The sequence below is a fragment of the Hylaeus volcanicus genome, chromosome 7, assembly GCF_026283585.1.
Source record: "Hylaeus volcanicus isolate JK05 chromosome 7, UHH_iyHylVolc1.0_haploid, whole genome shotgun sequence".
Classification (NCBI taxonomy): Eukaryota; Metazoa; Arthropoda; class Insecta; order Hymenoptera; family Colletidae; genus Hylaeus; species Hylaeus volcanicus.
The window spans coordinates 15157829-15175242 of NC_071982.1; the positions used below are offsets into that span (position 1 = coordinate 15157829).

Below are 17414 nucleotides of genomic sequence, written 5' to 3' on the forward strand. Positions count from 1 at the left end.
GATAGTTTCACTTTTTTGCCGCTAGATGGAGGAACGGTATCTAAATACCGACATTACAGTTACTAGTTGAAACGATTATTATTTCATCCAGTGATAAAGCATTATTTAATTCTAAATTGTTGTAACAAGTCGATTAATATGCGCTCTACGTAATAAAATTAATATTCAATGCGGAACCTTACCCGCAATGAAGTTTCAGCATTTGACTCTATCGACATCCATTGAAAATCGTACGAATAACTGAAATATGAAACAACTCGGTCAACGAAATCCATAAAATTCTTTTTTTCAAATTTCTTAGGATAATGTCTACTTTGCAATGATTGTGTATCATTAAAAAAAAAAAAAAAAAAAAAAAAAAAAGAGCGCGAATCAGTCGATATTGTTGATATTTAGATACTGGTTGCTTTATCGAGCAAGAGAACTATCCCATGACAAACTTGGACATTTTCCCGCCGAGAGCGCTGACCATAGTATAAAAAATTAGTTCATCTGATGATACCATCTGATACGATACGAGTTAGCAAAAACATGGCTGCAATAAAAAATTGTTTGTCGAAATTTTCAAATTTTCTTTCTATTAACAGAAACTGTACAGCGTCTGGTGTAAGTAGAAACGGCGTTTTAGAATTTTATACGTAACAGCAAGATATACGTTTAGATTATATAATCTAAATTTGCTGGTTAGTTTCAGCAAGTACGTAATAAATATTGTAATCGATGGATGATTCGTGATGTTAAACGAAGAAAGTTGGCAGAAGATTATGCACCACAACGACTACGACTAGTTGCCCTTAAGAGAAACAGTATTTTGCCACCTGAAATTGTTGTACGTTATGTTGTACACACAACTTAACCTCAAACTATGAAAGAAACATGAATGATGTTTATTATAAGAGTGATGTAAATTCACCTTCCTTTTAGGATGTACAAGATTTTATCTTTCGAACAGGCATTAATAATAATGTAGTTTTCCATACAGACAAAAGTGAGATAGTTTTTAAACTTTGCTTATAGAAACTCCATTTTTCAAAAAAAAATGATCTTACATCACTTTTCTAACAAACAGCACAATTGCTAATGATCGAACTAGACATAAAGTTTTCTGTTTTAGAAACTTGCTGGCGAACAAATAGATAAAGAAATTCCTCGTCAAACTGCTCTGAGACAATTAACAAATCGTTGTGTACTGACTTCTCGTGGACGTGGTGTTGTTATGAGATGGAAATTATCTAGAATCATGTTCCGTCACTTAGCAGATTACAATAAATTATCTGGTGTGGAACGTGCTATATGGTAGAACTCGTGTACATTGTAAAAAATTTAAAATATTGAATAAATTGAAATAGTAAACCAAAGTATTTGTAATCCTTTTATTCTATCTATGTTGGGATTAATTTTAATTTTCTTTTTTACTAGTAAATATTATTCTTAAGGTATTACAAGTATTACCATTATCGGTGTGTTAGCATAAACAGTGACTGTATACATTTGTTGTTTTATAAGAATATTATTTACTTTCGAAAAATTTGAATATTGATTTGCAAATTTTAGCAAACGATATTTACAGTTTTGATTTGCCACTTTTAACATGCAAGAAGTTTTTTAAATACTCCCCTTTGTTTATCGCTGTTAAAGCGCGAGGATCCAGGTAACTATAAGCACCTATCTGGTCGGGTATGCATGGCGCAGGTCCGGCTACATAGTTCAATTCTTCTGAATCAAGGGACTTTACGAGCTAGTACACATTGGTATACTCGCGGAGTAAATTCAGTTTTGTTCACGTTACAATTTTACCTGTTGCACTTATCACCGCCATCGGCAACTAAATTTCCAAAATATGAGTACCACAGTTTCGAGATATCGTGAGTATTGTTTTTTAATTAATAAGAATTGCATATGTATGGATGTCTCCTCGATAAGTCTTTATTGTTTGATGCACCGTGAATCAATGATAGTGATCAACAAACCCCATGAGTTCGCATACCTACGCAAAATTGTGTCAAGTTATAAAGTTATGTTGTTCGATATCCTATTAAGTTTTTTTTTTTTTTTTTTTTTTTATTTCTATTACAATAATTCTCAGCTTACCGCTTCTGTTCACGAAAATATAAAGCATTTAGTTCTACTTAAATTGATATAAATGATAAATCGTAAATATTTGTTTAAATTGGTTACACATTTTTGTATCAGGTCATTCCACGAGTTCATATTACTTATTGTTGCGTTACGAAGAAATGTAATCGCGCTTTCTGTCTTTCTTCCAAAGTCATTACACCTTCCCTATATACTTCCTGTACCTTTTTATTAAATATAAACACAATTTACTGCACGAAATTATGAGACGAAATAATAATCGAATTCGTTTCACTAAATTGATATAAATTTTACCTGGCGGTAAGATGGTATAAAGGTAACGAACAACAATATGAAATCAATAATATAATTACCCAGATTCTCCTTGCATGTAGGAAGATAGCAATAGCTTTATAGCTAACATGACAACGCGTCAATATTTGTCACATTTTTTTTATTAGTTATTATATGCGATAGAACATCTACGATATTTGCCTGCTACAAAGTATGAATAACTCACGGAGAATTATCGAAGCTAATTAGTTTACCATATTGGGTTAATTCATAAATAACTTCCGTTTATTATTTTGTAATTTAATTCTAAATATATTATTACGTACATGAATTATTTTTAAGTATACGAAGAAAACTGAATAATAATTTCTTGTCGAATGATCCGATTCATCCGAAATATCTGAAAATTTCATTTCTACCTCCATTTAAATAACGAATATTCCATAAACAGTTCGGTATTTTTAGGTGTAGTAATAAAACCGAATACAAATTTCTTGTAAAATTATCTAATTCATCCAAAAACCTTATACCTCGCTAAATTTAATCGTTGAATACTCAGTTCAATATACCGATCCTTTTTACTTCGCACAACGCAACATCTTTATTACCGTTTCTGCAATGGGAGCAGGTAACGATGCATAGAATCGCACCAGAAATAAAGTTGTGCGAACCATAAACACGGTAAGTTAACAAGACTTTCAAATGTCAACACATTAGTTCATGCCCCGAATAAACATTTGTCGCTCCTTTTTCCGGGAATATAATACATCATTGGTATCGTTTGCCTCCAACGTGCGTCACGTCATAGAATGTCCACAGTGCTTGATAATTAATTCTATAACACGTGTTTCGTGAACAACCGCACGAAGCGATTCTCACATAAAAATCCGTAAAAATATCTCCCTGGTGCATTTTATAACGCTATTCGATATTCAACGAGATACAACGCTCGTGATTGGAAATTCGAGAACGTCGGCTCCATTTCCTGCTGTGAGAAAGTACTTGCATTAGTTTGCTCGCGCGATATTAAAATCTTTATCGCTGCAGTTCAGGGGATAGAGGAGACTGGAGTAAACTGAAACAGGAATCAACTGAGACGTGGGTCAATAGAAAACGAGACCTCTTTTTTTTTGCCTTATCGTCTTATTTTTCTATTACTTATCTTACACCACGGGCTTTCAATACTTTTTGTATTAGTCGTACCTTGAAAAACTGCCCCCCCCTAATTTTATTGTACACGTTTTGCTGTTGTGTTTATTTCTCTCTATCGCGTACTGTTTCCATTATTTTCACAGGATTATAGTACGTAGCGGAAATGTAACGTGATGGTCGTATTTGCAATGATGCATACAGAGGTTCAGGTCATGATGTTGAAAACGAAGTTAGCCCTGACTGAGATTCCTACTAAAAGTAGAAATTCGACACGCAAGATCTGGCCCTTCTTGGTGTACAACCACGACATCGAAAAATTACGTATAAATTACAACACGAATCCATCAAGACAAAAGTTTCGAGATGAACACAGTTATTCAATGGACGCTGCCGTGAGAATTTATTATATTATATATATATAAGTTGATATTTTCATAGAATTAAAAAGAAAGATCGATTCTTTTCTTTTTTCTAGTCAACAAAGTAGAACCCTTCTTTAAATGAAAAAGGACACTAATTTTTTTGACGCGTACAAAGGGATAAATAAGTAAGGAATTAAATTGATCAACATTGTTTATTTATTTTCTCATAGATCTCGGAAAGTTTTCACTGCGCGATGGGACCCATTTTGAGATTAGCACAATTATTTGGCATACTTCCCGTGTCTGGAATAAAATCTCAGTCACCCACGGAGCTTCGTTTTAAGATATTCTCGTTTCTGACCGTCTATTCCGTCTTCATCATCGTAATGATACTTTTTATAACGATTATATCGACGATACATATGATGACAACCATAAGCGCCGAAACATTCCACACACGCGGTAAGTGGATTATTTTTCTCTGGAATATATATGATCCGTATCTATCGTGAATGCTTTCTCGGTTTTTAATCGCGCCAGACATGAAAAAAGATTAAATAAACGCACTAGGTAATAAACACGTTAGTCCGACCGGCACGCCAAGAGCCAATTTGTGTCTTCATTTAGCATTGCAAAACAACGATTTACGACTCATAAAACCGAGCTTTTTATCGCTTGATATTGCGATACCGCTATCTCATAGACACAGGCTACGTCGAACTTACTTTACCTATCGCTCTTTCTCAAATAAAAAATTACTCTAAGCAACTCAGCTGTCTTGAGAGGCAAGCCTACCCAGAACGACCTGCCTTCGTTAAACAAAGGTTGTCTAACATTTCGAACGTTATTCGATTGATTTTTTCTGAATAATACATTTTACATTGTTCATCTACAACTTGCGATAAGGTGCGACGAGGTAAATATCTGAAGAAAAAAAAAATGCAATATCGCGTTTTCAGGTGGCATAGGCGAAGCAACGATCGGCACGGTGTTCTATGGGAATAGCCTGCTGGGCGCAATTTTATTTTTCTGGCTATCTTCGCGATGGACGTCTCTTCAATACGAGTGGAAGGCCATGGAACAATACATAGACAGGTCAATATTGCGTTCACGGACGAAAAATATGACGCGATTCGTTATAAACCGTGTTGTTTCCACTTCATCAGTGCCGCACGCGAAGTTCAATACCTGCTAATCATCATTGCGCTACGAGAAGGCGGACGGGAGGGAGGGGCGAGGGGATGTGTGTGTTAGATAATTGATTTATTTTCGAGTAAAATGCAGTCACGCGACCCTAGAAGATGTCCTGGAGATGTCCGACAAGTTTACGATAGATTTTTTTATTTTATCACAAACATACAAAAAGACTGGTGAATTTTTAACGAGATAGGAATTCGGAATATTGTAGGCGGCATTGTTTAAATTATTATGGATAAAAATATGTAAGGTAATTTGCATATGCATTTTATATTTTTTAAGTAAAACGTACGTTACGAAATAGCATCAAAGAGTTTGTATACTAAAAATATGATAATTGTACCGGAAGGATATGAATAGTTGAAGAAATGTAGGAAAATATTTGTTTTCTATTATTTTCGTCAGACAGACTCATTCACCATTTTTTTTTCTTTCCTATTAAAATTTTAGATTTGTAAAAATTTTTCATTAAATAGATGACCTGGTGCATTTAGTCGCATTTAATAAGCATTAATTCGCACACGAGTTACGTCTGTTCTGTCCAGCAATTGTACGGTTCATCCACGCCTTCGATGGAAGTTTCTCCTCATAAGTTCTACCGTTTTACTATTGGCTCTCATAGAACATATCCTAAGTATACTGAACAACGCGGGGAGCTACGAATGGGACGGATCGAGAAACTCGACGTTTCGCAACTTTCTAGAAATATACAGTCTACGATCGCATGCCTTTGTCTTTAAAATAAGTAAGATTATGTCATATATAAAGTGTCCAAGTGTTTCACAAACCATTACTAAACTTATTTTTCATTTCAGTGGATTACAACTTTGCTTTCGGTATATACGTCTTTATCGTTAGCAAACTAGCGACCTTCATTTGGAACTTTACAGATGTCTTCGTTATGCTGGTACAAATTTAATATATAAATTATTTCTTATTTTCATCTGTTTCACGCATTTACTAGTAAACGCACCAGGTCAGAGCGAGACAGAGCCAGCCAGTGAAACGTTTTCGTATAATCTTTAGGTTTCCACAGGCCTGGCTGAAAGATACAAGTTTTTGAACAAGAGAGTAGCGATCATGCTAGTGAAAGATCGACGCTCGTTCAGCTGGCACAAAGTGCGCAAAGCATACGCGGTCTTGAGTGCTCTCGTAAAAAAAGTGGACGACCATATTTCACCGATTATTCTATTATCGTTCGGAAACAATCTGTACTTCATCTGTCTCCAATTACTGAATGGTCTATCGTAAGTGCAATTTATTTATAAACAAAGGAACAACTTTCTATTAGTAATTATTAGTAATTAACTAATTTGTTTGTACGTTAAAAGGAACTCGAACAGCAGTTCCATCTTAAGCGACATATACTTTTTCGGCTCCTTCGCATTTCTCATCGCTCGTACATGCGCGGTTACTTTGTTTACCGCTAGAATACATGATCAAAGCAAGAGGGTGTTACCTTGCCTGTACAGTTGTTCAACGTCCAGTTACGACTCGGAGGTAATTTCTAAGAATATTTAGTGGGCTCTCGTATACGTTTGATCTTATTCTTCAAGAAGGTAGAACATTGTAGCATTTTTAAATTACAAGAATTTCAACTATGAATTTACTTTGTTCACGCTTCTGAAAAGTTATAAATTTCAAGAATGTTGTAGTGAACATTTGAGAAAGATATCTCTAGACTGCTAGTGTTAATGGAAATATTTATCGACAGGCTCAGAGGTTGGAATATCAACTCGCTACAGATGATGTAACGCTGACAGGATTACGTTTCTTTTCAATTACGAGAAACTTTATGCTTGCGGTAAATTGATCAGCATTTCAAATTATTCCCGTTCATATACTTTCCACCCTGTACAATACTCCTTTAATATACTGCGTTCAAACAATATTTATTTACAGGTGGCAGGGGCGATCATAACGTACGAAGTCGTACTTTTGCAGTTCAATGATTCGTCACCGTGAACGAATAAGTCGAAAGATTTAGCGTGTCTATTTTACTTGTTCAATTCTATTGTCGATATTTTATATGTTTTTGCATTTAGTTTTGTTATTCAAGACTTTTCGTATTTCAAATAAATCATTATTTTACACATCTAGTACATTTTTTCTTTTTTTCTTACAACGCCTCTCTTTTTGGCCTTATTATCTTATTTTCCATTAACTTATCTTACGCCACTTGTTCCATATATTTTTATATAAGCAATGCGTTGAAAAAACTGGGTCCGGACACGCCCAGAATTCGAAACCTAGCCCTCAGCATGGTAATCAGCTACGCTATCCACTGCTCCACCGTCCTCATCTTACGTCGAGTATACATTAATCGAGATTACCGCATTGTTCAAGGTGCAACGAAAGAAGTAAAATTTCTTTTTATCAACATAGTCATACATCGTATTATTTTGCATGTTAGTTACAATACTATTGCATTAAACGATCTATATACTCGGTTTGCTATAAAATATGTCATGCATCGCTCGATTATCATCTACGGAGGATAAATACACATGTATGCCGTTCTAGTTTTAAATAATCCGAGGATGTTGAAATTCTGTAGTTCTTAATGATTGATGTACAGAGAAGGATGGCAGGCAAAGCTCCTTCTCCGCAGAGAAAGTATTAAATCGTCACCAGGATCAGTTCTTCGAAACGAGGAACTACAACAAACAAACAAGTCTGCAAGTGAAATTTTATAAAAACAACAATGCTGTTGAACCTTTTAATGGCTCGTCACCTTTCTTTATCAGCTTTACCATTGTCGCTAATGGTACTATTGCTAATATTACAAACTTTCAATAGTGGTTTTACTTCTATGAAAAATGAAAAGCATTTTTTGTTGAGACAAAAACATCAATATATTGTAATACATGTATAATACACAGGATTATGAAAGGATTAAAAATACAGACAGCGTTATAAATATTCAAGCTCATATTATTAAGCCTATACTACAGTACTATGGATAGCTCCTTCTAGTTTTATACATAATTCTATCAATATTTGTTAACGACATAATAAAGCAGTGCTGTCTATAGGTCGAGTCCTCCGCGCGGCTGTGTTTTAATATACCGGGTGTCCCAAAATTAGTGTAAGAACCGGAAATGGAGGGTAGCTGAGAGGATTCTGAACCACAATTTCCTTTGCAAAAATGTCGGATGATTCTTCGTTTTTGAATTATTAACGAAAAACCACCGACCAATCACAGCGCCCGAATAGCGCGCGCTCGGTCGCGGAGTTATTGTAAAATCACCTTTTGTAAAAGTTCGTTCGATATTTCTTATGATTTCAAAGATATTTCCGAAAATATAAATAAAAAGAATTATTTCGAAGGGGCACTGCGAAACACTTTTCTCGAAGGATACTGCTACAAGCCTCAAGCATTATCAAGTGTTAAAACAAGTTCCGTGAAAGCCACGGAAATCATACGCTAGGTAAATGTACATAATTACTTTTCAGAAAATTTTTATACCAATTACAATCATAGAGAAAGTAAAAGCTATGAATACAAGATTAATTTACAGAAGTTATTCTAAAACACTACGAGGCAATACGCTAGTTCAAATCGTATTGTATATACAGCAGCTATACAGGGTGTCCCAAAAGTCGGGGAGGAGCCGGAAATGGGGGGTAGCTGAGACGATTCTGAACTACAATTTCCTTTGCAAAAATGTCGGATGGGGCTTCGTTAAGGAGATATTAAGAGAAAACCCCGACCAATCAGAGCGCGCGTAGCCTTCGCTACCGCGGCCGCTCGAACGGTCTACGCGCGCTCTGATTGGTCGGGGTTTTCTCTTAATATCTCCTTAACGAAGCCCCATCCGACATTTTTGCAAAGGAAATTGTTGTTCAGAATCGTCTCAGCTACCCCCCATTTCCGGCTCCTCCTCGATTTTTGGGACACCCTGTATACTACTACGGATTTAGAAGCATTTTTAGGCGGGAAAGGGAAGTTCGAGGAGGAATCCTTCTAAAGCGCCTCGAAAGATACTTGCAAACGCGTCTACTTCACCTCGCAGACGTCCGTAATGTTCGTTGGATCGATTTGGTGAACGGAATTAAACTGGACGAGAACCAATTCGTAGGTGACTATAGTCCCTGCCACCTGAAACATGTTTAAATAACGAATTCGTAATATTTTAATGATGGAAAGCCGCAAGATTGAAAGATGGAAATTTTGCGTAATTTTCATATTATGTTTGCGAATCGACCTTTACGCGAAGAGCGCCTTGATGTCTCTAGCGTCGCATCGATCAACTAATCGATTGACAGTGGACGCTCTATGTCATCGTGAGACTTTTTGGGCCAGTTTCAAAACGCGCAATGGCCGCGCACGTGCGCGCGTAACAGCTCTCATTGTTAGTTTTCTCATAAATATCTCAGTGATTGTCTCATCAAGTTCAAAGTGTTAATTAATGTGTGCGCCTGGAATAACGTTCGCCTACTCGGGAACCACACAGACTCACTCAACCAGATAGCGTCAGAATACTCAACCTTCGATAGTTCACCTTCGACAACATCGACAGGTACTGTTACGAACACTTTTAACGCATTATACCATCGTTTTAGTAATAGACGAGATTAAAGTGTTTATTGTTAATCTCTGGCATTCATTTGTACAATCCTCGAACAGAACATCCGTTCGTGAACATAATACATTTACGTGATACATGTATACTATATTTATTTCTCTTTGTCATTATTTGCGGTTAAGCAAACAATTATCTAATTATCTAACTATATTATCTAATATATTTCACCCGCTGATAGTAATTCAAGTTTCAATTATGGCGTTTTCAAACTTTCATATGTATGTAGTTTGAAGGAGTTTCCGTGCTGTTTCTCAAATAGAACTTCAGGACGAAATTAAAACCGAATATTATTAAACTTTGCAAAGATTGCCGATCTCATGGTTCTCATTAAAACTTTAAACTCGATGTGTCTCGTTATTTATACGGTGGGTTAAAATTATAGTAAATATTTTATTTCGCTGTATATCCCATTCCGTAGTACATATATTAAGTTAAGATTGTATTATCATGCCAATTTTAAGCTCTTAAAAATTAAAGGAAGCGAATTAAGAATCGAATTTAACAAAGGTTGAGAGGCACTGTCGTATACGTACAGTTAACACGAGACCCCTGGTCACCGAGAAGAATTTCATTCCAGTCAAGCAGATGCTGTCCGTCGTAACTTGAGAGAGAAACCTCATGACCTATGAAAATAGCAAAATTAATGAATTTCTCGGGGTGGCAGAATTAACAAAAGCGCGACTTTTGGCGAAAAGTTTTTGATGAAACAAATGGAAACCGAATGACTTACACGAACATGTATATTTAAACAAATGAACGATAAAAAAATGTACTAATTAACTTTCATTATTGTGATTTTGATACGGTGATTTTGCTGTATGTTGTAAAAATGAAATATACGAGATATTACTTCAGCGCAGAAGCTGCTTCCGGAAACGGTGTATAAAATCGGAGCAGGTAGCAAGGACTCGTCGTGTATTGCTGCCGCGCATAAGGAAACTAGCGTCGTCCTTGCCAACAAGAATCCAAAGGAGAAGCTGAAGTAAATTTTCTCGACCAAGCCTCGCATAGGACTGCTTCAAAATAGAAAATTTTAACGTTCTACATATGTTTCACGAGAAATAACTATTGAATGCTTTAAAATTAAATGTGACTGAACGAAAGTCACTGAGTTAACACCGAGGACCAGGACTACTTTTTTTACTACAAATGAACGATCATTAAAAAATATGAAAAACATAATACAGGGTGGCCCAAAAAACGCATACTCGCGGTAACGTACGAGCACGGCTCGCTAAGACGTGACCTATTCTACTGCGAACGCTCCACCGGCATACTCGCGGATCAGTGATGGGCAAAACCCTAGACTTCGAATAGATCTAAAGTTTGCCGATGTGTTTGTCTCGTTTCCTTCTTTGGAAAATGTTCAAAAGAGGAAACGAGACAAAAATATCGGCAAACTTCAGACTTATTCGAAGTCTAGGGTTTTGTCCATCACTGGCGTACGAGGGCGTCCGAGTAGGGCTTACCCTATACTACTGCGAACGCTCCACCGGCATACTCGCGGTAACGTACGAGCACGGCTGGCTAAGGCGTGACCTATACTACTGCGGGCTCTCCACCGGCATACTCGCGCTCTGATTAGTCGGGATTTTCTGTTAATATCTCCTTAACGAAGCTTCGGACAACACTTTCGCTAAGGAAAAAGTTGTTCCGAATCACCACCTCCCGGAACCACCCCTTTCAAGAACCTCCAACATTTTTGGAACACCCTGTATGTAATATGTAATGTACGTTAAGTCAGCCTAATGTTCTAATAATATTCGAAATACGCAAGTCGGTTACAAAAGTATTGAAAATAAACTGCCCAAGGCAATGCAGTGGGAAAAATGGCACACTTAAGATTATGCTTCAATATGTATACTTGAAAGAGAAGAGTAGTTGTATGCAGATGAAGTAGAGATCGGTGGCGAAGGAGAGAAGAACCATTACAGAGATATGGGAGTCCAGTTGCCTCGTCAAGCTTGCCAAATGGTTATAGTCGTTTCTTGCCTCGGCCCACCACCATTCTGGCATTGCCTTAACAATGAAATGATACTAACGACCAAGATTCGTCATTAGAAACGATAATTCTTACATTCGTTCGCTAAGATTACAACAGCTACACCGTGAAAATAGAAAAACTTCGAGCAGCAATTACTGATTTCCTTTATCAACAAAACGCTTTTTCTTATAACGCGAGATTGGCGGGCTTGCGAATATCACGTTGTACTAGAAACGATAATTTATTGAGTACCAACGATTGCTATAACGTTTTCACTTTTCACTTTGCAGCTATGGAAAAATTCAAAGAACTGTTTATTAGTAATCGCAGTCATCGAATTGTATAATCGGCAATCAAATTCCTTGTGAATTTATTCGATAACTGTAGTAACGCAAAAATGAATCGTGGTTACGAATGAAGTTTTATTAGAGTTATAGAAATATTTGGAAAGTGCACCTTACCTTGCCTCTGATAGAGTATAAGCGAGTATTTAATTGGCGAAATTGGTCTGTCAAAGCTATGCTGATCAGAATGAGAAACAAGTCGACAAAGTTCCAAGAGAAAGTACACAAAATGTTAATAATGTCCACCACTATACCTTTCCATAAGCTGTACGAAATTTTAGAAAAGACCTAATTAAAAAAGGGAAGACACGAGATTTGAGAATGTTCTTCAGGCTGTACACAACAACTGCCATTAACCCTTTATAGGTCACTGGTACTCATTATTACCAGTAAGGAAGAAGCTTGAATTTTGTATTTTTAAGTTTCTACGCTTATCCACACAAAAAAAAGTGAACAAAAAAATGCCCAGGGAGCTCCGGCCTATAAAGGGTTAATTAAAAGTTAGATGAAAATACTTTTCTCACCTGGGGAAATTGCGATTGGAAATAGATACCAATAATATCCGAATTACCTTGAAAATCTGCGCATTCTTTGGCTCTGATGTAACCATGAAGAATGGAAAAACCATGCTCCACTGCAATAAATTTACCATAATTCGTTATTCAGAAGATTATTAGATTAAAGATCGAGCAAATTTAATTGCAAGTGTCAAAAGAAATATTAATATAATGTTACGTATATAAAAATTTTGCAAAACTTTTTTAACGTGTAGAACGTATTAAAATTTGTGAGAGAAATTTTTCACTCTCCGGAAGTGAAAGCGTTTGTCGGCATTGATAAGAAAAATATAAACGTCACCCACCTAAAGCCAATATCACCACCGTTATAGTCACCATCTTGAATTTAGTGGACAGAGACAATCTGGAGACTTTTCTGTGTTTGTTGGAAAACTCCTTTTCAAGCTTCTCCCACGTCAGCATTAAGCAAGGCCACTGCGTGGCCAATTTCAGGAAAAGGAAAGACGCGATCAAATTAGTCCCATTGAAAACTAAATTGGCTAATACCCATAAAACAATAAAGTGTGTTATTTCGATAACAATTATTATAATGAAAATAAAAACGAAATATTTCCTTCTTGATTAAAATGTGAAAATTGGTAGCAGGAAAATTAACTTACTCATTTTTGCAGGAGTTACTTCTGTAGTAACTATCCTCAGAATGTTGAAAACCGTCATCATCGACGAACCAAGTAGTGAAATTATGCAATAAATAATCTTTGGGCTTCGCCAAGTGAACCTGAATATATGTTAAAATTCAATATAGTTTAGTGTAGGACACAATTCGATGTACTTTAATATGTTATATTTTAGTACATGCTACAATTTAATATACATTTAAGTATGTGTCACGATCTGATTAAAATTCTTGTGGTGTTTAGGGTAGTGAGTAATGTAGCAGGCTGCAACTGCGTCGATCTCAGGTTCGAATCCTGGCGAAAAGGTTCGCTTTTTTTCACGAATAATTTGAACGATATACGTATATTAAAATTCAATATACTTGAATATGCGATACAATAATGTTCAACCACACTTGAACATCCACGAGGGTCTACAAGCATAAAGTTTCGTTAAAGAAGAAATAACTTGCCTAAGGTACGAAGCATCTGGAGTATTAACGCCAGACACAGGAAACATGGAGAAGCACTGTGCGAGCATGATGATCGGCCTCATGGACGCGTGCAAACTGTCCGTTGGCGGATTAAAATTTCCTGCCGAAGGTTCCGCTGGACCTGACACTACCAATCGAATTAAATCACTGTACCGGTAATGCGGATTCGCAAAGATCGTTAGCGCAACTTACTGTCGGTGATCTCTGCGTTGGGCTTCAGACTACGGAAGTTGCCAACCTGCGCGGTGTCTTTAGATCTGAAAATTTCATGGACGATTTGGTACGCTGCAGATTTATTATTTCTTCGCGCGGTACCTCCGTTACTTCTAACGTTTCTAAGATAATTGCACTTTGTTTATTCGATCCACTTCACTTTCATGACAAACGTTAATCAATCGAAGCGTGATAGTACGACGTTCGATATTCGATCCGATCTATGAACTTCATTCGGGACGTGTCGCGATCGACGGTGTGCACGATGCAGGATCGCATGACGAATAGGAGACGAAATCGTTGTTTCAGAGTTTTGTCGTACGCCGAGGAGAAAGGGTGGAGGGTGTCTTATAGGGAGCGGAAGCTCAATAAACGTATGTTTAAACAACCATTGGAAATATTGGCTCGAACATCGCACTGGACACACCGACGGTAAGCGTAACATTCCGCAACGGACGAAGGGTTTGTTCTTTGGTATAGTGGGTCAAGAAGATTTCCGCTTAGGTTATCGGAACTTTCTTACCGTTCGTACGAATTTGTGGACATTGCAATGATTGATAAATAGAGGAGGAGTGAACGTACGCGGAACAGTATCGTTTAATGCGTTTTAAATAACAAGTGAATTGTAGTCAAATTGCATGTGGCCTCCTTAACATGGTTGCTTACAGAGATGGGCAAAAGCCTAGGTTTCGAATAAATCGGAAGTTTGCTGATGTGTTTGTCTCGTTTCCTTTTTCGGAAAATATTCGAAAGAGGAAACGAGACAAACATATTGGCGAACTTCAGATTTATTCGAAGCCTAGGGTTTTACCCATCACTAGTTGCTTATAGTATGCAGAAATTATTTGGAATAACTTGAAAAAATATTTTTAATATTCCTCAATAAAATATGCATCTAAAAGATGTTATTCGTCGAAATGGATGAGGTATGAAGCCCTTCAGACTTGACTTTTTCCACTTTCACACAAGTCCAACACGCGTTAAAAATGCAGCAAAGATATTCCACGTTTCTAACCACTGTTCACATCTGAGAGTGTCAAATTACGAGGATGTCGATGCACGATGTCAAAAATATCAAATCTTTTTTACACATACCTAACATTGATCGATATCATGTTCGTAACGGTCATATTTAGAGACTGCATTCCGCTGGATGTTTTCTTTATATCGCCGTAATCCGACATACTACGTATTTCATGGCGTAGAAAGTTGATATGTTCCGAATCAAACAAAAATGTTGCGAATCTTACAAAATTTAGTAAATCACTTTGTAAATATCATCACTTTGACAAACGGAAGTATTTCGTAGAAAAGGGTGGCGAATGAAAGAAGAGCAATTCGATAGGAAAAATTAACTTGGTTACAAACAATAATGTTAAAATAAAGTATTACTCAAACTTCTTAATATGGGTTTTGCGTATTTTTACATTGAAATTCGAGTAATTAGAGAACGAAAGGAACGGATGGAAGTAACGAGTCGTATTTGTAACTGCGAATATCACGTGTCGAGGATAACTCCTTCCGTAGGAGAACACGTCGGAAAATGAACTGATAGATATACGGTCCGCTGAATAAGCTATTGTTTATATAGGGCGCCTATAACCTATGACAGAGGAATAACAGATATGCATCGTCGCATCCAAGTGTGCAGAACGCTTCGTATAAACCGTTACAAGCTGGATTTCAATCGGGAACGTTTTTGAGATAAGAACAAAATATTTTGTGGGTCTTTTAAGGTCCTGTGCGGTTTGTTTCGTGACATATGTATGTGATGACGATGACGATGACGATGACGATGAGAATAATAATGGCGTTGAGAATGACTGTCTAGAGGACGATGACGATCACGATGAAAACATCTATGATACCAACTACGATAATGATCATGACGATGACGATGACGATGACAGTGACAATAACAACAACACTAACAATCTCGATAACCATCACGACGATGACGACAATAGCGATATGAATATCTATGATAGTACAATAACTACGATAATGACCATGATGATGACGATGAGAATAATAATGGCGTTGAGAATGATCGTCTGGAGGACGATGAACATTTCTAATGTGTCTGGTAGTAGTAGATACGCTTAAATATATCTTACTTAGCAGGGAAGGGTTACAAATTCGTCCCTTAGGAATCTTGAATAATCTATCGTTCTATCGACCAGTGTAACGAGTTCGTGCCTCTTCATAAAATTATCATTTTTATGGCCGCTCACTGACATGGGAGTTATACCGGAATTTCGTTATACAGAGTGTCCCAAAGTTAGTGTAAGAATCGAAAATGGGAAGAGGGGGTAGCTGAGACGGTTCTTCTTACAATAATTCTGGGACACCTTGTATATATTGCAGATATAGTAGTCGCGATGTATTTCACTCATCATTCCATATGGGATTCTTGCGAACTGCTAGCCACTTCCAGAAAATGTCAAGCACAGCTGTTTTTCCTTACACGATTAGAGTAAACGATTCCCAACTGTTTATTCAAACGTGTAACCATCTGAGTCATTTATCAGGCTGGATGTGCATTCATCACTCAACTTCGTCGTTGGTTGGAAAGAATGCGGATAAAGGTACTCGAACAGTTTGATGGGATCAATAACGCGAAACTTCAGTTGTCGTTTTAAGTTCGCTGTCCAACTGACATCACGGAGTATTTCAACACCCCAAAAATATACTCGTTATAGGAAAAGAAAACGCAACAGTTCGTTTTAGCATCGTTTGTTTAATAGAGGTGGTTAACGACAACGTACATTAATACAATAATAAAACTGTTAGAGACGAGCAGCAGATGTTTTGTGCGAAAAAAAGGGTTTATCTTGAAGTATACGTAAGAATAAATGTAAACTAATGAATTTTTTTTTTTTTTTTTTTAAAGAAATTTATCAAAATAAAATCACAAAGAGAAATCGTTTGTATACGATTAACATTAGGTTCAAAAGTATAAATGGCATTGAACGATTTTCAAGGCATTAGTTATAGAAAGTATCATGTTTCTTTTATATTATTTCATATTGTATGATTTTATAAATATTACATATCCTTTTTTAATATTACTACTTTATATTATAATTACAACACGTATACGTATATATTACATTATATAATATAAAGTAATATAAAAAGAATATAATACCTACCTTAAGAGTATATATATAGTATTTGTAATATATAATATATATACTATAAACTATATGTGTTATACCACTATCCTTTACATTACTCTAAAAAAAATAAATTATAATGAATGCACATGCAGTAGCGATTGAATTATGAAATCGATCCTTAGATTTTTAATCATGTTTATTCACAGTGACGCATGGTCTCGTTGGCTCTGTATCTCCTGCACGGTGCGGTGTCCCGTATACGCGAACAAACGATAACCTGACAGGTTGTGTAAACAGAATTTTTCCATTGTCACGCCGCGCCGCTTGCATTTGCTTCCAGTGAAAAGGGGCGCGTATGTGGATCTTGTCCCGTAATTCCGACCCACTTTAATATCCTCCCCTTTGTAGCCGTG

At 36.5% G+C, this 17414-nt stretch overlaps 3 protein-coding genes across 3 annotated transcripts; 2 read left to right on the forward strand and 1 right to left on the reverse strand.

The window, feature by feature from the left end:
• The first annotated feature begins 466 nt into the window (after window positions 1-466).
• On the forward strand, window positions 467-1358 carry LOC128880395 (28S ribosomal protein S14, mitochondrial). Its single transcript, XM_054130430.1, has 3 exons — window positions 467-606; window positions 689-829; window positions 1115-1358. The coding sequence occupies exons 1-3, from the start codon at window positions 496-498 to the stop codon at window positions 1298-1300; spliced, it is 438 nt and encodes a 145-aa protein (XP_053986405.1). The 5' UTR covers window positions 467-495; the 3' UTR covers window positions 1301-1358.
• A 322-nt stretch (window positions 1359-1680) lies between these two features.
• LOC128880391 (gustatory receptor for sugar taste 64f-like) lies at window positions 1681-7183 on the forward strand. Its single transcript, XM_054130424.1, has 10 exons — window positions 1681-1865; window positions 3666-3914; window positions 4115-4346; window positions 4844-4979; window positions 5627-5826; window positions 5897-5988; window positions 6108-6328; window positions 6413-6581; window positions 6796-6885; window positions 6984-7183. The coding sequence occupies exons 2-10, from the start codon at window positions 3696-3698 to the stop codon at window positions 7044-7046; spliced, it is 1422 nt and encodes a 473-aa protein (XP_053986399.1). The 5' UTR covers window positions 1681-1865; window positions 3666-3695; the 3' UTR covers window positions 7047-7183.
• A 114-nt stretch (window positions 7184-7297) lies between these two features.
• On the reverse strand, window positions 7298-14102 carry LOC128880392 (gustatory receptor for sugar taste 64f-like). Its single transcript, XM_054130425.1, has 11 exons — window positions 13859-14102; window positions 13646-13793; window positions 13176-13294; window positions 12861-13055; window positions 12523-12632; window positions 12116-12286; window positions 11535-11707; window positions 10521-10686; window positions 10204-10293; window positions 9091-9183; window positions 7298-7738 (listed from the first exon to the last, which is right to left on the reverse strand). Coding segments are annotated over exons 1-11 (1287 nt in total). The 5' UTR covers window positions 13860-14102; the 3' UTR covers window positions 7298-7717.
• Between the last annotated feature and the right edge of the window lie 3312 nt (window positions 14103-17414).